Here is a 22,595-nt window from a genome sequence, read left to right on the forward strand (position 1 = left end):
TGGCTCTCTATGGTCTATGAATAATAAAGCGATAAATATTTGTAATTTTAAATATGTGTGGATATTTGTATATCTGTATTGTGCAAGAGATAGAGTGTGTGAGAGAGAGAGATAGCAATTAGAGTGTGTGAGAGTGAGAGAGAGAGAGAGAGAGAGAAGTTGAGATTGTAATAAGGGACACAAGTAATGCACCTCGCCATGAGATAGAGTTAGATGTATGAATAGAGAGAGAGAGAGAGAGGGGGGGGGCAGTCAGGGACACAAAGGGACACAAATAATGCACCTGGACATGAGACATTGTTAGATAGATAGATAGAGAGAGAGAGAGAGAGAGAGAGAGAGAGAGAGAGAGAGAGAGAGGGAATGAGAGAGCAGTCAGGGAGACAATGGGAGGGAAAGAGATAGAGGGAGGGGGAGGGAAAGATGGAGCTAGAGATGGAGACCGACACAAAAAGAGGGAGATGGAGAGTGGGATAGAGAGATAAGGGGGGGGAGAGAGAGAGTTAAGATTGCATTTATTCATTTGCACCTCTAAGTTGAGAAAGAGAAAAATAAGAAATTTAATTAAGGTCTTCGAGAGACTATGAGATTGAAAGAAAACCCATATAATACAACTAATCCAAAGGGTGGAGCTGCTAACAAAATACAAAAAATGTATATGTAAAACCCTGTGTCCAATGTCCATGACATAGATAGCTAAGGGCAACAAGGCAACAAGATGATTATCAAGTGCCACAGAGAGAGAGAGAGAGAGAGATATGAGGGACACAAAGGGAGGGAAAAAAAAGAAAGATATATTGATTTCCTCAGAAGACCTTGCGGGTCTATGAGAGAGAGAGAGAGAGAGAGAGAGAGAGAGAGAGAGAGGGACACAAAGGGAGGGAAAGAAAGAAATAAATATTAATTTCCTCGAAAGACCTTGCGGGCCTATGAGAGAGAGAGAGAGAGAGAGAGAGAGAGAGAAACACTTTCCAAAGTAAAAACAATAAACATAAAAATAGTGTAATTAAAAGCATTTTTAAGGGCAATGCCCATTTTATAAAGTACACTTCTAAGGTCATTTTCACATTTTCAGTTTCCCACTCTTGAGTAACCTTGCATTGCACAGCCTCCTCTTTCGTCTTTCTAAGCATCCTTCTGCACTCATGGCTTTCCCTAGAGAGGCTTTTGACTAGTGGATTTCATCCACTGATTCCCATGCCTCTACAGATCAGATTTATCCTATCTTCTGCAAGACATTTCATCTTGAGTCTCACTTGAGAGCTCTCCTTCCTACTGATAATCCTTCTCTTGAGTTTTTTGATAGAATCATCCATGGGCAATCTATCGTGATTGCTAACTCCCCTCACAAATGGTTTTCATTGGATATTTTGAGCTCTTTTAACCAGAGTGCTAACTTCAAGAAGACAATAGGTAGGGCCATGGATAATGTCCCTATCTCTCTCCATGAGTTTGCTATTCCCATCAAGGATGATTCATCTTCCCCAATTCATTTGATCGAGAGAGATGTAGCCCTTACTGTTCTCCTTGCAACTAGCAAGTTTGATGAGGATGTTGGCGAGCAGCCCAAGGGTCCTTCTGCATTCATAAGTGGTGGAGCAGATCCATCAACAAGATATTGGATGGCCCAGATTGAAGCGCCTCTTTCTCTCACCTCCTCCCTTGGATCCATGCTGAGTCCATGCTTCATCTATGGCCCATATTGAAGCGCGTTTGCATCCATCCCCTCCCTTAGATCCATCCCTTGATCTATGGCTTAGATTGAAGTGCTTTTTTCTCTCATCCCCTTCCTTGATCTATGGCCTAGATTGAAGCACACTTTCCTCTCATCCCCTCCCTTGGATCTATCCCTTGATCTAATGGCTGGGAGTGATCTACCATAAATTTAAATGTGACCCTTAGATTGGAGACTAGATCAATGGCTAGGAGTGACGACCATGGGTCAAGACCATCAGTGAGGTCTCCCCACCCATGGGTCTAGACCATGGGTGAGAGGTCTCCCCACTCATAAATGCACAACATGTCCTTTTGTACACCTCAATGTACCATTGTCCCACACAAAGGAGCAGTCTCATTGGTACACCTCAAATCCCTCTCTAATCCCTTGGAAACACTAATTGGAGGCCCTTTTGAGATCCCAAATCTCCCCTAATGATGCCTTGGAAGCATGATATCCGACATCGTGTGACCAGGTCACACGATGTCAGATATCATGCTTCCAAGGCATATTTTGGGCAGTTGCACGATGTCGGATATCATGCTTCCAGGGCATATTTTGGGCTGAAACTCCATGTACATGCCTGGTATGCATGCAAGATAGCTTGGGTTTAAAATAAAAAATTTTGGTTGGGGTCTGTACCCGAAACCCTAATCCCTATTTTTTATTCCCTATGATTTGAAGACAAAGCAATGATTTTTGTTGCTAAAATAGAACCTAGAATATACTGATGATTTTGAATCACATGATGAAGTTAGAAAAGCTACATACCTTTTCTACCTCATCGTGGATTGCATCAACTACAGTGTCCAACTGGACTCCCTTTTGTGGTTGGGGTCTTGAACTTCATGCTAGCTTGAGGTGCTAGCTTCTTCATCTCTCTCTTCGAACAATTCCCTCTGCAAATTCATGAACTCCTCATCAGACATGTCGTACTCTAGTGCGGCATCCTCGATTGTCTTTTGTGTTCATTGGATTGCCTCTAAATTGGTGAGGTTCAAGTCATCGAAGAGTGCAATCTCATCGATTGCTAGATTGACTGGAGCATCAAATTCAATGACATCATCAAAGGTGTCATTCGAGAGCTGACATAGCACCTCATCCTCTCAGAGACTAGTTTCTTCCATCACTTCCAATAGGATAAGGTATTCCTCACCCTCAGTCTTGATTGGATCAACCGAAGCGAGGTGTGGCTACCTCATCTGGATTATAGGTGGAGGATGGATATGCGTGAGTCAGATATGATGATAAGATGACCCCTCTTTTCCTAACTTTTTGATCTCATCCTTCAAAGTTGTGTTTTGCATCCATAAGTGAATTGCATTTATAGTGCTCTCTCCTAATTGAGCATCTAATGTTTGAGCCTTTACCTATAATTCCTGATTTTTCTTCTCTATTCCATCATATGTAGACATTTGAACACTTGTAGCTTGCATAGATGATGCCAAATTTTGATTCCAAGCCTCCAACATTGCGATCCTTTTGTCTCTTTCATTAAGCAAAGATTGATATTGGCTGTGAAGGCTACTTGCTCCATGACCAATCAACCTTCAACAATATCCCAAACCATTCTCACCCTTACATAGGAACTTTATTAAGCTAGTCAATCCATGGAATTGAGGAGTCTGACAAGTTTGTGGATCTACTAAATATATTTTCCCTTCTAACCACAAATCCATATGTGTTTTTCCTTGATTTTGAAGAGCTACTAAATCTAACAATTAAAATCTACAAATTCAAAAAAACATTTACTTATCATCAAAAACTGTTAAACTATGTGAATGAACAATACCTCATAGGGATCTTTGAAGGAAAAACGTGATCAAACTTGTCCTCCTCAATGAGTCCTCAATGGTCCCTCTTGTAATCTAGGATGCTGAAGTTGATGGATTTTTCTCCAAAACTAATTATATGCTTCCAAACAACTCCAAATCTATTTCAAACCATCTTCTGTAAAAAAAACTCAATAGTATGAGTGTATCTTTTAAAACAAGCAAATCTTCCCTGATCTTCAAATCATGTATTAAAATAAAACAACACAATTACCAAAACAAACTACAAATTAACTACTTCTTCAAAGTTGCATTATAAAATCTTGTTATTTTCATTGTCTTGCATTATTCTAAAGGTTTTCTCACCTGAATCTCTATGCAAGTTGCTTTGATAGACCTTGAGTTGAGTTGAAAACTAAAAACATTCTAAAACTACATGAATGAATAGTACCTAATTCTTGGAGCAAGGTTCTTTGAAAAAAAAATGTGATCAAACTTGTCCCTCCCAGTGGTCCCAAATGTGTTCCAGGAATGATGAAGTTGATGGTTCTTGCTTCAAAACAAATTATTTGCTCCCAAACATCTCGAAATATATTTCAAGAAATATTTTGTAGAAAACTACTAATAGTAAGAGTGAAAAAGACTCATTTCTCATGAAATTTCTTACGAAGCAAACAAATCTTTCAATGTTTTCAAACCATGTAATAAAACAAAACAACACAACTATACAAAATGAACTACAAACTAACTATTTCTTCAAAGTTACATCATTAATAAAAAGAATCTCATGATAGTCACTGTGTTGCATTGTTCCAAATATTATCTCACCTAAACCTCCATACAAGTTGTATGGATGGACCCCAAACCTTCACAAATGGTTCGAAATCATGACCCTTAGAGGTTGTAGCAGGGAAAGTGACTCGTATTGAGATATGGGCAAAATAAAGATTGATTTTCGTGCATCAGCAAATGCAATGCTTGAAAGTCAATGTTCTTTGATCCTTTCTCAAAAAATCTCGTCCAGTATCTCCTTCTAAGCTCCAAACACCCTGATTCAGAACATTGATTGCCTTGTCTTCCTGAATGAAATGATTTCAAATGGTGGGATAATCTCAGATGAGAGATGAAGTGGTGAGATTTGAAGGAGAAGTGCCCAAAATAGAGAAAGGTGATGGTAGGTTAAATCTCATTCAAAAATCTTGAAAGTTTTGAAAGAATGAGAGTGAAATGGGAGGGAAATGCTGGTAGAGAAGAGAAGTGATGAGATTTTGGCGTGAGAGTCCATCCCATGAGAGGGAGAGTAGAGAAAGAAGTTTCCCGCTCAGGAGCTAGCAAGAAATTTGAAAAGAGGGCTCGAACAAAGAAAAATTCGAAATGGTGCTCAGAAATGAGGGGGAAGAAAGAGGAATGAGAGAGAATGAAAGGAGTGTGGTAGTTGGATGGGAGGATTTGGTTTCAAGTCAAATGGTACAAGTTTGGTTGAGAAACTAGGTTTCTCAGTTTGGTTACAGTTTAAAAACATGATGGGAGAGTTGAAGTAGCAAGTGGGTGCTCCACATCATTGTTTGGGCCATTGAATAAAGAAATAGAAGTCAAGCCACTTCCAATATTCTATTTCCCTCCACCAGCCAATATTGTATTGGGTTTTATTTACCTTAAAGGGCCCTTTTTGAGTCCAATTTTTTTATAATATGTTTTGTCTATCAGTACATACAAAACTCTTATGGCTAAGATCATATATCATACTTTTGTATGAATGCTTAATGGTCAGTCCTCCTCTGTGCAAGTAGTAGCAGGACTCTTACCCCTACTACAACAAGCACCATCAATCTCCCTAGGATATCCTCCCCTGGTTTCCACATTGAAGCTGACAATGCCTTCGACAAAAATTTATAAAGATCTATAGGCAGAGAGACATGGTGTAAAAGTATTTTCTCAGTAAAATTCATGTTTTTATATATATAAAGAGTCACAGAGAGAGACACTCTAATGGCTTCATTGTTACTTTGTTTTAGACAAAGATAAAGAACATGTAAATTGATAGAGCAAGAGAGAGCGAGAGAGAGGGTGGGAGCTCACTAGCCTGTCGATGATGTATGTCAAAGAGTGTTCACTAAAAGACCCATGTTTAGAGCAGTGTTCACAAAAGACCTGCAATGACTTACAATGAAACTGCAAAAGTTTAGGTTTCACCTAATAGTTTCTTATTTGCAAGTTTATGGATATTGTTCTTGTATGTGTTTCCTAGGGATTTGACTTGCAAGTTTATGGAAATTGTTCTTATATGTGTTTCCTAGGAATTTGACGTGCAAGATTTGAATTGGAAATTTTATGAATTTTGTTAGATATCAATGCTCCGCTCTCATGTAACTATGTGGGAACTAGCTAACTCTACTTGTAAGCCCCCCATATGAGGAGAAGACATTTGAGTAGCTCGGTTATCTGGTAGGACCTGGTTTGGACACCAAATGGGGGCCATGTGTGGCCTGATGGATGGACAGAGTTGGCACACTACCAACTAGGCTACATGCAAGTGCGGCAAGGCATCCCATGATTGACCGCATTGAGGGTAGATGGAGCATTTCTCGGGGTAGCGCACTCTCAGGTTGCGGGGCCCGTTTGGAGCCTCAGATGATCCCGGATGGCTCTGGGCCAAACGGAGTTCGTAGGTTAGTTGCTCTATTTTTCGCCCCGGTTCTATCGTGTAGTCGGTGGCCTATCCAACCCCCAGTCGGCCGTTTTGGACAGACTGGGTCGATCACCCAATTGGGTCTAACTGACTACGACTGGTGGCTATATAAGAGCAAGCCCGTGAAGCCCATATCATCACTAGCTACAACAACCCTGCTTCCTTAGCATCCAACCTCCATCCTCTATTGTTTCCAGCTCAGCATCGAAGCTTCTTTCACAGGAGCGCACGGCTGGGAGGTAGCGCCATCTAATGTATCAGCTCTACAGTAATCAAATTTTTGATTCTCCATACTATCTGCTTTTCTCTCTTGTGTACGAGATCTTGTTATCTATTGAGCATAGACGTTGCATTGTTTTCTTACATGGTATCAGAGCCTGGACTCTAGCAAGAAGATTTGGTAGTGTGTTTCTGTTTGCGAGCATATTGTGAGAGATGGCCTGGCGTGCAAGACTGCGAATCCCATCGTTCGGCGAAAGTGGAAAGTTGGACGGCTCTAACTATCCACTCTGGAAGTTCAAGATGAAGACCATCCTAAGTGCATACGAGCTTTGGGATACTGCTACTGGGGTGGATGTGAAGCCGGTTGCGAGATTAGATCCAGCCAATGTAGGACAACAGATAGTACCAACTGCGGATGAGATTCTCGCGTGGACAAGAAGAAGTGCATCATGGCGTTAATTCCAACGGAGGAGGCATGGACAGTCTTGAAAAGTCAATACGAGACCACGAATCAGACACGGATTTAGAATCTGGAGACTCAACTCGTGAACGAGAAATTGTCTGAGTCTGAAGCGGCAAAGAAATTCATCACTAGGGTGAAGAATCTACGTGATCAGATGACTACGATTGGCATCACCATCACCAACGAGAATCTAGCACGAAGGTGCATACGAATTCTCCCAGCAAAGTATGACGGTCTTGTTACGGCATTGAATATGTAAAACAGAAATCCGCCCCTCAACTTTGAGGACTTCACTAGATCAAAGAAATGTGGGGGTTAAAGGTCACTGTGCCTTTACCCCGGTTATGTACAATACTCAAACACATATATAAATGAATGAAAAAGAAGATTAGGGTGGTTCTGCACCCACCAAAACTTGTGTGGCTCTCTGTCTCTCTCTCTCCTTCTTCCGTTCTTGCTTCCGTTGAGAGCACTCTCAACTAGTATCAGAGCCCGGGTGATCTGGCTGAGCGTGTGTGAATGCTTGAAGCTCAGCAGCTCTATGGGAGGAAGGAGAAGCTCTGTGGGAAGCTTTGTGGGCGACTTTACTTGCATCCGAGTGTGCAGAGACCTTGGAGGAACCTTTGGAAAATTCACTTTGGCTTTGCGAAGTGGTTTTGAGAGCCTGTTAAGTGGTTTCAAAGAAAAAGTCGTTTTTTGAGCTTTTCCCTATTCCGTTCGATGACAGAGACTCCGTATTGAATTGTAGAGGCAACTATTGCTTGCTTTTGGTATCCACTTCACTTCAGGAGCTTGGAAACACCTTCATTCTTGAATCTGGGATCATTTCATTGGATTTTTGACTCACTGTGTCAGTTTCTGCATTTTTCAGCCCGGGTGTTGGAACTCAAGTTTGGAGTAACTATTTGCAGATCTGTCAGTTCTGGTGGACTCAAGAGGTCCTAAAAATTCTATGTTGCTCATCATTCGACTCCGGTGGAGTTTACAAATAGCTCTGTTTCTAAAAACGTTTTTCAGCCCGTGTGTTGGACCCAGTGATTGAGACCATGGTTTCCAAAACCGTCTGTCCCATTGCGTTTCAGACGCCCAAAAACCCCTACTTGTTAGTTCTTGCACGATTCAGTGGAGGATTTTCAAAGTTATAGATCTCTGTGTATTCGATTTCGTCTCTCTATTATGCATTTTTCATTCTAAGGTTTTGAAACCTTAGATTTATGCCACATGGCAGTGGATAAGTATTGACTCCCATTTCTCACTCATCGGTTGGGATTCTGGAGTTTTGGCAGAAGAGAGATATTTGCAGATTTTTTTGCTAAGTCCGATTATGCAATGGCACCCATGTTTTGAGGCATCTTAAGTTCTATTTTCAGTAGCGGTCATTATCATGGGACCATAATTTCTTGAGCATACCTTATGCAGATCAATCTAGTTGCAGTTTGAGCAGTGTGTGCTCATTCGTGGTGTGCATTGGGTTGCAGTGGATGATTTATAGGCCATTTGGATGCATTATGGTCCTTATTAGATGCGCTGATAGGCCCAAATTGCCTTGTGGGATGCTATTTTTATGGACGCTTTGCACATGGATGCTATTTTATGTTGAGGGACAGCTTTGACACATTGCAAGTGATGCACTGATAGTGCTATGCTCTCTTGGATGAGATATTATTGATGCATATACCAATGGACGGTGTTTATGCTTGAGTCATTTGGCACTTATTGGCATTTTGGATTGCCATTGCAGTTGGCATTTTCTTTTGGGCCAGATTTGCTCATATGGATGCATAGTATATGCCATGAGTCATATGCATCTTTTGATGCTTTGAGCTTTGAGTTTTGGTGATATTTCACTCTATTGTGGCATACACATTTGGGTGCACCTGGTATTTGGTGTGATTCTCTCTTGCAAGCACTAGCATTTGGGATTTTGTTTCATTTGCATCATGGCATCCTCTTCCATGTCTGAAAAGGAGTTTTTCAGCATTAAAAAGTTTGATGGGACAAACTTTTCTTTGTGGAAAGAACAAATAAGGGATGTGCTTATTCAAAAGAAGCAAATTAAACCCTTGGCAGGGATTGAAGCTAAGCCTGCAAATATGTCTAAGAATGATTGGAATGAGTTGGATGCATTAGCAAAGTCTACTATTAGACTTCATCTTACGGAGTCAGTTTATTTCACAGTAGTAAATGAGCAGACTACGAAAGATTTGTGGAAGAAACTGTGTGCCACTTATGAGAAGGAAACTGCCTCTAATAAAGTTTACCTCATGAAGAGGTTGTTTGAGCTGCAGATGAAGGAAGGGGTCTCCATTGCTTCTCACTTGAATGAATTCAATATTATTTTCAGCCAGCTTCAGGCTCAGAAAATGAATTTTGATGCGGAGACTAAGGCAATATTTCTTTTATGTTCATTGCCATCCTCATGGGATACCTTTCGTATAGCTGTCAGTAACTCTGCACCTGGTGGAGTACTGAAATTTGATGATGTTGTGGGTAGCTTGTTGAATGAGGACATTAGATGAAAGTCTATGGATGGCAACAAGCAGGATGCAGCCTTAAATGTGCAAAGGGGCAGATAACAGTTCAGGGGGAAGTCCCAAGAAAGAGGGAAGTCTCGTAGCAAATCCAGGGCACAGAACATTGAGTGTTACCACTGTGGCAAGAAGGGCCATATGAAAAAGGATTGCTACAAGTTGAAAAGAGAGTAAGAGTATTAGAAAAAGAATGCAAATTGGGGTGCAAATCAAAAGGAAGAGAGTCTAAGGGAGGACAAAGGAAAAGTGAAGATCGAGGAGATCAATGCAGTCACACATGATAGTGACAATGACGTTCTCTTCATGTCTAGTTTATTTGCAGAGTTGCTTACCACTTCACATGATGCATATTCCCAGGATTGGATTTTGGATTCTGGTGCTTCATTCCATGTTACTCCCCATAGGGAATGGTTCTCCACTTATGACAGTGGAAAGACAGGTTGTGTGCATCTTGGAAATGACTATGCATGTGACATAGTGGGAGCAGGTGACATAAAGTTTTCTTTTGCAAATGGGTCTACATTTGTTTTAAAACATGTGAGACATGTGCCTAAGCTGACCAAGAGTCTTATTTCAGTGGGTCAGCTAGATGATCTGGTTTTCACACCACTTTTGGCTTTCAGAGTTGGAAAATTCAGAAGGGCCTATACTTTTGGCCAGGGGTGCCAAGTGTGGGACTATGTATCCCTTACATGTATCAGGGGTATTTGATCATGTTGTTGCAATAACCGAGGAGCCAAGCACTTCTTTGTGGCATTGCAGGTTGGGGCACATAAGCCAGAATGGAATGAAATTCTTATGCCATTTGGGTTATGTACCGGATTTGAGTTTCTCTGATTTTGAATTTTGTGAGCATTATCTCTATGGGAAGCAGACTAAATCAGCCCATAAAAGAAGGGGAAAGAAAGAGTTTGAAATGCTTGATTTGGTGCATTCAGACGTATGTGGTCCCATGCCTACACGGTCATTAGGTAGGGCTGAATACTATGTGACATTCATTGATGATGCAACTAGGAAAGTGTGGGTTTATGCTATAGCTCGGAAGAGTGATGTGTTCCAGGTATTTCAGAAATGGCTGGCCTTGGTTGAGAATCAGTTAGGTAGAACGCTTAAATGCCTACGGACTGACAATGGTGGAGAGCATCTCTCTCATGACTTTCAGCATTTCTGTGATACACGTGGGATAAAGAGGGAGCTCACATCCCCTCGTACTCCAGAGCAAAATCCAGTTGTAGAAAAGATGAACCATACCATTCAAGAAAGGTTGCAATGCATGCTTTCCAACGCAAGTCTTTTTGGTGGTTTTTGGGCTGAGGCAATGAAGATTGTAGTGCATGTGATCAATAGATCACCTAGTAAGAGTTTGGATGGTGGTATTCCTGAAGAGGCATGGAGTGGCAAGAAGCCCTCTTACTCTCATTTGCGTATATTTGGGTGTGAGGCATATGCACATGTGCTGAAAGAGCTTCGAAAGAAGCTAGATCCTAAGTCTAGGAAATGCATCTTTCTGGGTTATGGTGAAAGTGGAGAGATGGGCTATCATCTCTAGGATCCAGAAGCAAAGTAGATCATACGCAGCCATGATGTAGTCTTCAATGAGAAGAAGATGCATAAGGCACCCATGAGTAGATGCATGCTTGGACTAGTGGCAGCAGAGGATATGGAGCGTATGCAGATGGATGTCAAGATAGCTTTCTTGCATGGGGATTTGCATGAGGAAATTTACATCGTGCAGCCGGAAGGCTTTGAAGAAAAGGGCAAAGAGCATTTAGTTTGCAAGCTAAAGAAGAGTCTCTATGGTCTTAAGCAAGCCCCTAGAGAATGGTATCAAAAGTTTGATGCTTTCATTCGGTCTCAGGGTTTTAGAAGGAGTGAAATTGATCACTGCCCCTACACTTAAAGGGCTAAGGATAGTAGCCTGATAATCCTGGCACTATATGTGGATGATATGCTATTGGCTAGCAAGAATACTTATGAGCTAGATGCATTAAAGGCCAAGTTGCATGAGGCCTTTGATATGAAGGATTTGGGACTTGCAATTCATATTCTTGGTATGCGCATCATGTGTGATCGGAGTAGGAAACTCCTTTGGCTTTCACAAAAAGAGTATGTTACAAAAGTATTGCAGCGTTTCAATATGGAGGGGGGGAAGGCAGTGAGTACTCCATTGCCTCCATATGTGAAACTGAGTCATACAGATAGTCCCAAATCAAATGAGGAAAGGGCCATGATGGCCAAGGTTCCTTATGCATCAACAGTTGGGAGTCTTATGTATGCTATGATAGCTACTAGACTAGACATTGCATTTGCAGTGGGAGTTGTTAGGCGGTATATGGCTAATCTAGGAAAGAGGCATTGGGAGGCAGTTAAGTGCATCATGAGGTACATGAAGGGTACCAAGGAGATGTGCATCTGCTTTGGTAAAGGAGACATGCATGTACTTGGGTACATAGATTCAGACTATGCAGGGCATGTGGATAGTAGGAGATCCACTTCTGGTTATGTGTTCACCTTTGTAGGTGGTGCAGTGTCGTGGATGTCTCGCGGACAGAAGTGCATTGCTTTGTCTACCACAGAGGTTGAGTATGTTACAGCCACAGAGGGTTGCAAAGAGGCTATATGGCTTGATCGGCTAGTGGGAGATTTGGGGATTCATACAGGTGTACCGACATTGCATAGTGATTCCATGCATGTAGCACGAAATCCGATCTTTCATGGAAAGACCAAACACATTGAGGTCAGGTACCATTTCATCAGGGAGGTACTTGAGGACAAGCGCATAGAGCTTGTCAAGGTTCATACAGATGATAACCCTACAGATATGCTGACGAAAAGTCTACCTAGTCCGCGGTTTGAGTATTGTCATGTATTGATGGGCATTGGATAGTATGCTCACTGGTTGTTCTCCCTTAAAGGCACATTGTCCTTTAAGTGGGAGGTTGTGGGGGTTAAAGGACACTGTGCCTTTACCCCGGTTATGTACAATACTCAAACACATATATAAATGAATGAAAAAGAAGATTAGGGTGGTTCTGCACCAACCAAAACTTATGTGGCTCTCTGTCTCTCTCTCTCCTTCTTCCATTCTTGCTTCCGTTGAGAGCACTCTCAAGAAAGGTAAGGGTAAGGACTCTAGTAACCCATCTTCTTCTGATGATAAAAAGAGAAAGAAGAAGATCAAGTGCTTCTATTGCAACAAAGCAGGGCACAAGCAGAATGAGTGCCAAAAGAAGATTGTAGATGAGAAGAACGAAGTAAAGAAAGAGTCCAGCAACAGTAGTGCGCAGGCAGTACCAGTAGAGCTATTCGTAGCAATTGAGGAGATTTGCACGGAGGCAGTTCATGTACCTGCGGATGAACCTTGGATCATTAACAATGGTGCATCATGCCACATGACCAGTCGGAAGGATTGGTATACCTCTCTACAGTCGGTAGGGAATGACATCTTGGTAGCAGTCGGCAATGATGCAAAATGTCTAGCAAAAGAAAAAGGTATGATTGCTCTCAAGTCAGATGGAGTTGTTAAACAGTTGTCTGATGTTCTTTACGTGCCAAATATCAAGAGGAACTTGTTGTTCGTTTCTGCGATCATGGATCGAGACCTCAAAGTTCAATTCGATAAGAATGGTGCACAGATTTTGGATCTTCAAGGGAAGGTCATTGGTAAAGATACACAGTGCAACATCTACGAACTCTCGGCTTTCAGTGCTCGATCTGATGTGAAGAACACTAAGCTATGGCATGAGAGGTTTGGTCATCTAGACCTTAGTTCTTTAAAGGAGATTCATAAAACTGGAATGATTGCAGACCTATTAGAAATTATAGATCTGCCCGATGTATGTGCTTGCATGATGGGCAAGCGGCATCGGTAGCCCTTTCCTAAAGAGGCCAGCAGGGCAAAGGCTCCTTCACACAGACCTCTGCGGAAAGATGGAGATGGAAGCTTTGGGTGGTTCTTACTACTTCATGATGCTGATCGACGACTACAGTAGAAGGATATGGATATAATTCCTGAAGACTAAAGACGAGGCTTTTAGTAAGTTCAAGGAATCGCATATAATGATCGAGAAAGAAAAGGGGAGGAAGGTGAAGAAATTGAGATCAGACAGAGATGGAGAGTTCACATCAACTGAATTGAAAAGTTACTGCAAAAGTCACGAAATCAAGAGGCAGAAACCCCCGCCACATACATCACAGCAAAATGGAGTAGCAGAATGTAAGATGCGCATCATCTGTGAAATGGGCAGGAGTATGATGAAAGGGAAAGATTGGCCAAAGACTTTCTGGGCTGAAGCATGTAACACGGCAGTTTACATTCTGAATCGTAGCTACACGAAGGCTATGAATGGGATGACTCCACTGTAGGCCTTTTCTGGTAAGAAACCTTTAGCTGCACATTTCAGAGTTTTTGGCTATGACTGTTTTGTGCATGTCCCTGATGCTAACAAGACCAAATGGGAACCGAAGAGCCGGAAAAGTATTTTCTTGGGATACAATGAAGAGGCGAAGGGTTACCGTCTCTATAACCCTGTTACCAAGAAGATAATAGTAAGTCGCAATGCAGTCTTCTAAGAACAGCCGCATCAATTGGAGGAGGATGCTTCCTTCCTAGACAACTAGGGCCAGGATATCCATCCAGTACGACCACCAACAACAGACCACACTCCCCCCACAGTGCTTGGGAGGATTCAAGATAAAGAAGATGAAGAAGAGCCTGCAGAACCACAACGGCAATGGCCATTCCCGAAGTGGGTACTAAAGTAGCTTTTGGATGGCAGAGAACCTCCAACCATTGAGGAGGAACCATCCGAACACCACAGGTCCAAGAGATTAGAGGAGCAAAGAAGGGCACAGGAACACTTGGTTAACTATGCTTTGATGACAAAAGCGATCCGTGCTGATGAACCCAAGTGTCTTGAAGAGGCACAGGGTGATGATAGGTGGATGGAGGCTATGCAGTCGGAGTATGGCTCCATAATAAAGAACAACACTTGGGACCTTGTGGATCGTCTACCAAAATGCAAGGTAATCGGCAGCAAGTGGGTGGACAAGACCAAGTACAAGTCCGACAGCACGTTGGATAAGTACAAGGCTCGGCTCGTGGCAACAGGATTCACACATGTACATGGTTTTGATTATCAGGACACTTTTGCTCCCACAGCTCGACTAACCACAATTCGCAATGTTTTGGCTTTAGCAGCCCAGGGAAGTTGGCCTGTGTTTCAGATGGATGTGAAATCCACCTTTCTAAATGGAGATCTCAAGGAGGAGGTATACATAGAACAACCACCAGGTTTTGTGATCCCCATTTCAGAAGGTAAAGTCTATAAACTGAAGAAGGCACTTTACAGGTTGAAACAGGTACCAGCAAATTGATGCCTACTTTCTACAAAATGGGTTTAGGAGGAGCCCATCTGATGCAAATTTGTATATCTTCAGAGAAGGAGGCAAGTGTATGATCGTGGTCCTTTATGTGGATGACCTTGTCATAACAGGGAACCATGAAGAGAAAATCTCGCAGACAAAGCATTTGTTAGAAAGAGAGTTTGAAATGACAGACCTCGAACTGATGCATTTTTGTTTGGGGATTAAAGTTTGGCAAGAGCCGAAACAGATCTTCATTTCATAGCTAAAGTATGCTGGAGAGATACTAAAGGCATTTGGCATGGCTGAGTGCAAGAAAACTGGTACCCCTATGGAGGTTGATGTGAAGCTCTCAAACGAGGATTCATCACCACTAGTGGACAAAGCGAAGTACAGAAGACTTGTGGGCAGTTTAATTTACTTGTGCAACACATGGCTGGACATCAGCTTTGCGACTAGTGTACTAAGCAGGTTTTCCAATAGACCTACTTTGGACACCAGATGGGGGCCATGTGTGGCCTGATGGCTGGACGGAGTTGGCACACTGCCAACTAGGCTACATGCAAGTGTGGGAAGGCATCCAATGACTGACCGCATTTAGGGTAGATGGAGCATTTCTCGAGGCAACTACTCTCGGGTTGCAGGGCCCGTTTGGAGCCTCAGATGATCCCAGATGGCTCTGGGCCGAACGGATACCGTAGGTTAGTTGCTCTATTTTGTGCACCGGTTCTATCGTGTAGTCGGTGGCCTATTCCAAGACCAACCCCCAGTCAGTCATTTTGGGCGGACTGGGTCAGTCACCCAATTGGGTCTAATCGACTACGACTGGTGGCTACATAAGAGCAAGCCCGTGAAGCCCATATCATCACTAGCTACAGCAACCCTGATTCCTTAGTATCCAGCCTCCGTCCTCTACTGTTTCCAGCTCGCCATCGAAGCTTCTTTCATAGGAGCGCACGGCTGGGAGGCAGCGCCATCTATTGTATCAATTCTACAGTAATCAAATTTTTTATTCTCCATACTATCTGCTTTTCTCTCTTGCATATGAGATCCTGTTATCTGTTGAGCACAGACATTGTATTGTTTTCTTACAAATTTGAGTTCATAAAAAATGGACAAAAACAACACAAGTGGGCTTCATATGCACTAAACTATGGAAAGAAAGCATTACATGAAGAAATACAATGGCAACTAGGTGATGTTGATGCAGGAATTTTAAATTTGTTTCAAGCTTCTTATCATGTTGCTAAGGAAGACATGGCATTTTTGTAATTTTCTGCAATTCTGGATTTATTGCACTTGTGTGGAACTGTTTTGGCTCCTAGAGATTTATACCAAAATGAGAAAGCTACAGCTATATGTGCTACTTACATCAGTGAGTCTATCTTAGATACTACAATAGAGAGTCTGAATAAATCGCCATTTTTCAGTCTCTTAGTTGATGAGTCTATAGATATCTCGGTTGTGGAGCATTTGATTATGTATGCTACTTATATCTATGATCATGAGCCTCAGGTTTCTTTCTTGGGATTACTTATAGTGCATGACAGGATAGCTAGGGGTTTGGAAATTGCAATAATAAAGCTCTTTAGAGAATATGATATAGATGAGAGGAAAATGGTCAGCTTTGGATCTGATGGTGCATCAATGATGGTTGGTTCTACAAATGGATTGGCTGCATTGTTAAAGAAAAGGAGTCCTTTCTTGACATCGATTTATTGTGTTGCACACCGATCTCACTTATGTGTGTCCGACACTTTCAAACATAATGCTAATGCACAACATGTGGATTTTGTGTTGAATGAGATTGCTAGAATGTTTAAGAAATGCTTTAAAAGGTCCTCTAGATTGGCTAAATTGGCTCTTCATCTTGATTGTCCTAGCTTGAGGATGGAGAAAATACACAAGATGAGATGGTTGAGTAGGTTTAAGATAATTTCCAAGATATGTGAAATGTATGAGCCACTTTTGGTATGCTTACAAGAGGAAAATGCAAGATTGTTTAAATTGGTTTTAAACTTCAAGTTTATGTCCATGTTGCATTTCTTGGGTGATGTGATGGATCATCTTGCAAGCTTGTCATATGCCTTTCAAAAGTATTATTTGGATGTTACAATAATTCCTAGCCTTGTGGCTTCCACCATCACTTTGCTAGAGATGGAGTTTATGGGGCCGCAAGACATCAATATAAAGATGCAAGGTCATGATGGTTATGGATTCCCTTCTATTCCTAAGTTTGGCGGCCAAGATGATTGGTTATATAGTATGCACAGGGCTTTGAAAGGAGATATGTATTATGGGAAAAGAATTGATAGGTGTGTTAATAGGCAGTGATCTCGCTGAAGCCTTGAATTTCAACGTGCTTTTTGTAATGAAGTTAAAAGTAACTTGCAATCTTGGTTTTTTGAAAATCGTGTGTTGGAGAGCTTTAAAATCCTTGCACCCTCCACATTTCCTTCAACTCAAGAGCTGAAAAGCTATGGAGGAAATGAACTAGGAGTGTTGGTACAACAGTTTGGAAATGATGCAATATTAGTGGATGGCACACATGTAGAATGCTTGATTGATGGTAGAGCATTGAAGAGGGAATACCATATTTTCAAAATACAAGCAGCATCAGATTGGAAAGGCAAAGTGTTGAAAGATACGTGGTGCTTTATTGGTAGAAATGAAGGCAATGTTGCAGTGCAATAGCACAGCTATTTGTGAAAGGGGATTCAACATTCAAAACATCATTAAAAACAAGTTGAGAAATAGATTGGAAACCAAGAACTTGGATTCTCTTATGTGAATTTCAATTGAAGGTCCGCTCTAGCAGAATTTGATTTTATGCCAGCTATACAGCTATGGCGCAATGCAGTAAAAACGTGTAGCCATGGATATTCTAAAGTGGTATGAAAGTGTGTCATGGATCCTTGAGCTATTTTGGTGCTTTTTCAATGAAGATGTATTCAGATGTTTTTCCTGAATGTATTTTCTTCTACATTTTCATGAATATATGAGCAACTATGTTCCTTCTTGTAACATGTCAATTTACATTTCCATAAGTTTAACATTATCTACAATTCCTTGAAAGTGTAAAATCATAAGTGTAAATTTTTTAAACCATCAAGATATGTGGATGGAGTTTTTCAAAGGCCTTGATGACAAAGGGTAAAATTTTAATGTGGTTTAAGTGCTGAAATTTCCCTTCTTATAAGCACAAATCATAAAATCTCAAGTTTGTGATGACCAGGTTGATCCAAAAACCTACAAACTTTGGCTTCTCATTGTGCAACCAAAAATATTTTGATCCAAAAACCTACAAACTTTGGTTTCTCATTGTGCAACCAAAAATATGGTTTCTCATTGTGCAACCAAAAATATTTTGATCCAAAAACCTACAAACTTTAGTTTCTCATTGTGCAACCAAAAATATTTTTGGGGAACACTGGTTTAGAGTCAAGTGAATGATACATTTGGAAAATTAACCGTTAAATCTGAAAATAGGTATCAAAAGTGCAAATTTCAAAGCATGCTAGTTATATTTTTGCATTTTCAACTGGATAGTTTTGGTAAGTGTTAAGAAGGTGTATTGCTGGGTTCAATTAAGTCTGAGAAAATTGAATGTTCTGTGTGCACACGAGTGATGGATTGTGTGATTCATTGAGTCATAGAGTGAGCAGCGACGGGAGAGTAGTGGAGCGTGTTCCCAGCACAGGGGCTCTGGTATCTGGGAAGTAATGGTAGCCCGGGAGGCAATCGACATCGCCGTCAGGCAACACGGCGATGGGATATGGCAGCAAATGCCCAGGAAGATCCACGATGTTTGGGCTGGTGTACAAATCCCAGATCTCCTGCGAAATTCTTTGGATCTTGTTCACGCAGTCGATGGTTTGTGGATGCAGGAAATCTTCGTCGATGCTTCTGCAGCCCGTGTGCTCCATCCACAGCGACATTCTGAAGCCATGCACTTGGCCGCGCGCACCACGCCCTGCTGATGCGCACGTCGAAGAGCTTCCATGGTGTGGCTGGTACGCTCCCACTGCGATTTCCGAGTCCCGAGCTCCGTCCATGGAACGCTGGTTGCAGTTCGCGGATCCAACGATGATGTATTCATCGTCCACTGCACCACAAAACACACTAACAGAGTTACGCGGTCGTGACCCGATCAGTTTCAACGCAAGAATTATCGTCGTCTTCGACTGCGCGATCACGCATCAACGCCGAACAATAAGCAAGCATGTATCGTCCAACGATCCAGAGAAACTATACGATTGCGCAATTTGCAAGTACAGAAGACTAGACTGCATGAAAGAGACGATTTGCAAGAGTCATGCATTCATCGTAGTCGAACGTACGTAGAATTTGGAGCGTTCCACCATCGTTCTTGACTATCAGCTGCGACAAAAGCTAGCAATTTGAGCATCAAAGATTGATTCACTGACCGATCATCGTCTTTGCGTGCACGTAGATCATGAATCGCCGCTGATCTTGAGCTCGACGGTAATCTGAGCGGCGTATGGGAGCCTCAGGGGCCTTGTACTCGCCGGGGAGACGAGCTTCTCGGTTGCCCAAGCAGAAGAAGTTAAGGTAGTCTGTAGGTTTTGCACCATGTTCGCTCATTCCTCGATCCTGCAATGCCTTAGCGATGCGCTGGTACATCATCTCCATCGTCAACCTCTGCCAATGCAAGATATCTTGAACGATCGCACTCTCAGGCACCCCCTCCGGCCACATCGGAATTACCACATACACTGCAAATCTCTCTCCCGCCTCGATCTTGCTCACTATCTTCAGCGTCAGCTCCATCGGCACCAGCTGCAGAGCTTCCCCGCCTTCCCTCTCCTCTGAGTCCCAGCTCGCTGAGCTCCCTAGAAAGTACTGATTCTCCATGTAGATGAAGTTCTTGGCTCGCCTAATCGCACAGATGTAGCCGTCTTGAATGCTCCTGTCGATGGTGTTTTCTTTTCCTGCCACCAGCCCCATCGCCGCTGCTACGTTCGCATCGTGTGGGAATCCCATCACAGCTCCCTCGTCTATGGATCGATAGATCTGAGCGCTCCAAGTTTCTGTATCATACTCTGCGACTTCTTCACTCGCAGGACGCCACAAAGTGCTTATCTCTTTGATCACCAGCAGCAGTCCCCTCTTGCCAGCTTGCCTCTTCCACCGCTGCTCGAAGTTATAGAGCACATCCCACGCTGCCGGACCTTCCACCATCGCATGCACATCGTGCCATGGCTGCCTCGGGCCTCCCAGCTTCAGAGACGCCCCCTCGAAGTTGTTTTGCCGGAAATCCTCCTTGTGGACATCCTGCAGCGTTCGGAATAGAGAATGCACCTGCGTGTCATAGCGGCCATCGCAGAGGTCGATGCCTCCCAGAAAGCTCACCAAAGTGCGTTGTGCCTGATCATTCGCACAATCGGAGGCTGCAACATCCACTACCACCGTCTTCTGGTGGTGAGTAAACATCCATCCTATCTCCATTCCATGAACCACTCTAGAGCCATCGTCAGGGTTGCGAGGGCACAGCACGCAGTGAACTTTGCTGCCTTTGAAATAGGCTCCCGTGTTCTCGTCGTGTGTGCGCATGATTCCTGTTGCCTTAGACCCCAGCAGATGAAGCGAAGTCCGATCATCCCACACTAGAAGCAACACCCTTACCCCCTCCTCGGCTTTGATCTTCAGAAGGTCTCCCAAAGTCATGCCTTCTGCGCCTGGAATCATCCTCTCCATATCACGAACCAATTTGATCTTGGTGTACACTGACCATCCCGCTACGTAGATCAAGTGCTTGGCTCCCGCGAGAGCATTATAAACGTCCTCCCAGCATCGGGCCGGTTTGTAGCACGTGCCTCCATCCAAAGGTACATGAGGCATGAAATCGTTTGCCATGTGCGCGTCTTGGTAGAGTCGTATCCTGTTGCCTTTTTCCTGCTTGAAGAATGTGTAATTCACTTCACCAGAAACATCGACAGCACAATTCAGGCCTTTACCCCAGCATGGATCATTTTCCACCTTCTGGAACTGTAGGCTTACAAGGATTTTGCCTCTTGATTTGCTCTTGTGTTTCTCGCTGCAAAGATCATACCAGCCCTCTACTACGTTTCCAGACAGGACTTCATTCGCTGGAATGTGCGCTGTGCCGACCACAACCGAACCGACAATGGGAAGTTCATCTTTCACGTTGATGGTCACACGATCAGCTTCGTAAGCGCAGAAAATATGGAAGGACTCGTTCCACTGAGGATCCAACGGGGCGTGCTTTATGACCCGCGTTCTTGCGACTCTGGCAACGCCAAAATCTATAGTGACATACAGCTTGCTCAATCCTTTTCCTACATGCAAGAACTCTTCAATCTCCTCAATAACTTGCCGATCATAGCATGTACAAAGCTGCAACTAGAGAGCAAATAGAATTAGCATTGAAGATTCAAGCAGCCATCTAATTCCGCCTTATTCAGTACATATAAATAGTATGCAATTTTCTACTCCACCAATCAAAAACTAGACCAGTATAAATCTGAAAAGAGTTCCTTCTCTTAAGCAGGCTCGATTCCAGTTTTTCTTACCTTTTGAAGAAAGTTCGGGGATCGACGGTGCTCATTGATAAGGTCAGTCGCCTCATAAATTGTTGCGAGAAGCACGCCGTGAAACAAAGACGCCTCCATGGAGCGTTCTAGCGGGAATAGTTGACGACGCAGTTTGCACTAGCAGCGAAAGGCTATGATCCAAACAAGAACCAGCACGGGCAATGGGCTTGATTCTCTAGGAAGTTATATGAAATAATGACAAACGTACACGCATTTTTGCCCCTGCAAAATCGACACTTAGGCTTTTCTCTCTTGTCTATGAGCTCTCGTCTACGATGGCAATGTCTATAAGTGAACTTTGAAGAGGGGAATGGAGAAAGTTTCAATGCGAATTAGAGCAATGGATAGAGCACAAATATTGTAAGGGGCCGAAAACGAAGGCAACGTTTGAGAATGTCAAATCACCCAAATAATAGAGTGAGACTCATGTGGTAGTTGAAAATCATAGATGTATAGTAAAGGGATTCGATTATAGAAGACACATCCTTGAGAAGGGTTTTAGGTGATGATGTGGACCCAAAATAGATAGAAAGTGAAAGATACCTCGCAAATAGGCACATCATCTATGAATGGTGACTACAAGGGTTTAATGTTGTTATTTAAACGAGAGGGAATCCCTCAAGTCACGTTACTCCACTCAATTACTAGGTTCTTCCATGGATAGTGTCGCTCTTTTTGAAAAGAGAAACCAAAAAACACAAAAAAAACCCTCATACCCACCTTGTGTGTCTTCGTGCAAACTACATATATATAGGTAAAGTCATGATGAAAACCCAAAAAAGAAAGACAAAAACAACATCACACGCCCACCTTTTGAGTTGTGGAGCAAAGTACCTTTAGACGTTTATTCAATATGTTTAACGAGGAGATTACTTCTAGATGTTTTTCTAGCACTACCTCATCAAAGGGTATTACTTTAGAGCACAATGAGATGCCCCTTTGTGTGATTTTTCACATATTAAATCTTTGTTTAAATCCTTTCTTACATTTACTATCTCTAAAATTAGCTCATCATACTTTCTTTAGATACCTTATTACATTTATTGTCTCTAAAACTGGCTCTAACCTCACGTATTTTCTCCCAATTAACCATGAGGTAGTGCCCATGAGCATTTCAACTCTCTTCTTTGGATAGAGCGATCTTTAGGAGATCTGCACCAATATAGTAAGTAAAGTTGTTCTCATTAATTAACATTAGCAAATCCAAACTCTTGCCATTGCAATAAAATAGTGGGATGGGGGGGGAGAGAGAGAGAGAGAGA

At 42.5% G+C, this 22,595-nt stretch overlaps 1 protein-coding gene across 1 annotated transcript; it reads right to left on the reverse strand.

The window, feature by feature from the left end:
- Positions 1 to 18,341: 18,341 nt before the first annotated feature.
- LOC147881428 (phospholipase D alpha 1-like) lies at positions 18,342 to 21,411 on the reverse strand. The gene is made up of 3 exons (XM_087370014.1): positions 21,313 to 21,411; positions 19,186 to 21,136; positions 18,342 to 18,863 (listed from the first exon to the last, which is right to left on the reverse strand). The coding sequence occupies exons 1-3, from the start codon at positions 21,409 to 21,411 to the stop codon at positions 18,409 to 18,411; spliced, it is 2,505 nt and encodes an 834-aa protein (XP_087226140.1). The 3' UTR covers positions 18,342 to 18,408.
- Positions 21,412 to 22,595: the final 1,184 nt, after the last annotated feature.

Source organism: Dipteris shenzhenensis, chromosome 31, assembly GCF_047967505.1.
Source record: "Dipteris shenzhenensis isolate YYH24624 ecotype China chromosome 31, Dip_SZ_1.0, whole genome shotgun sequence".
NCBI lineage: Eukaryota > Viridiplantae > Streptophyta > Polypodiopsida > Gleicheniales > Dipteridaceae > Dipteris > Dipteris shenzhenensis.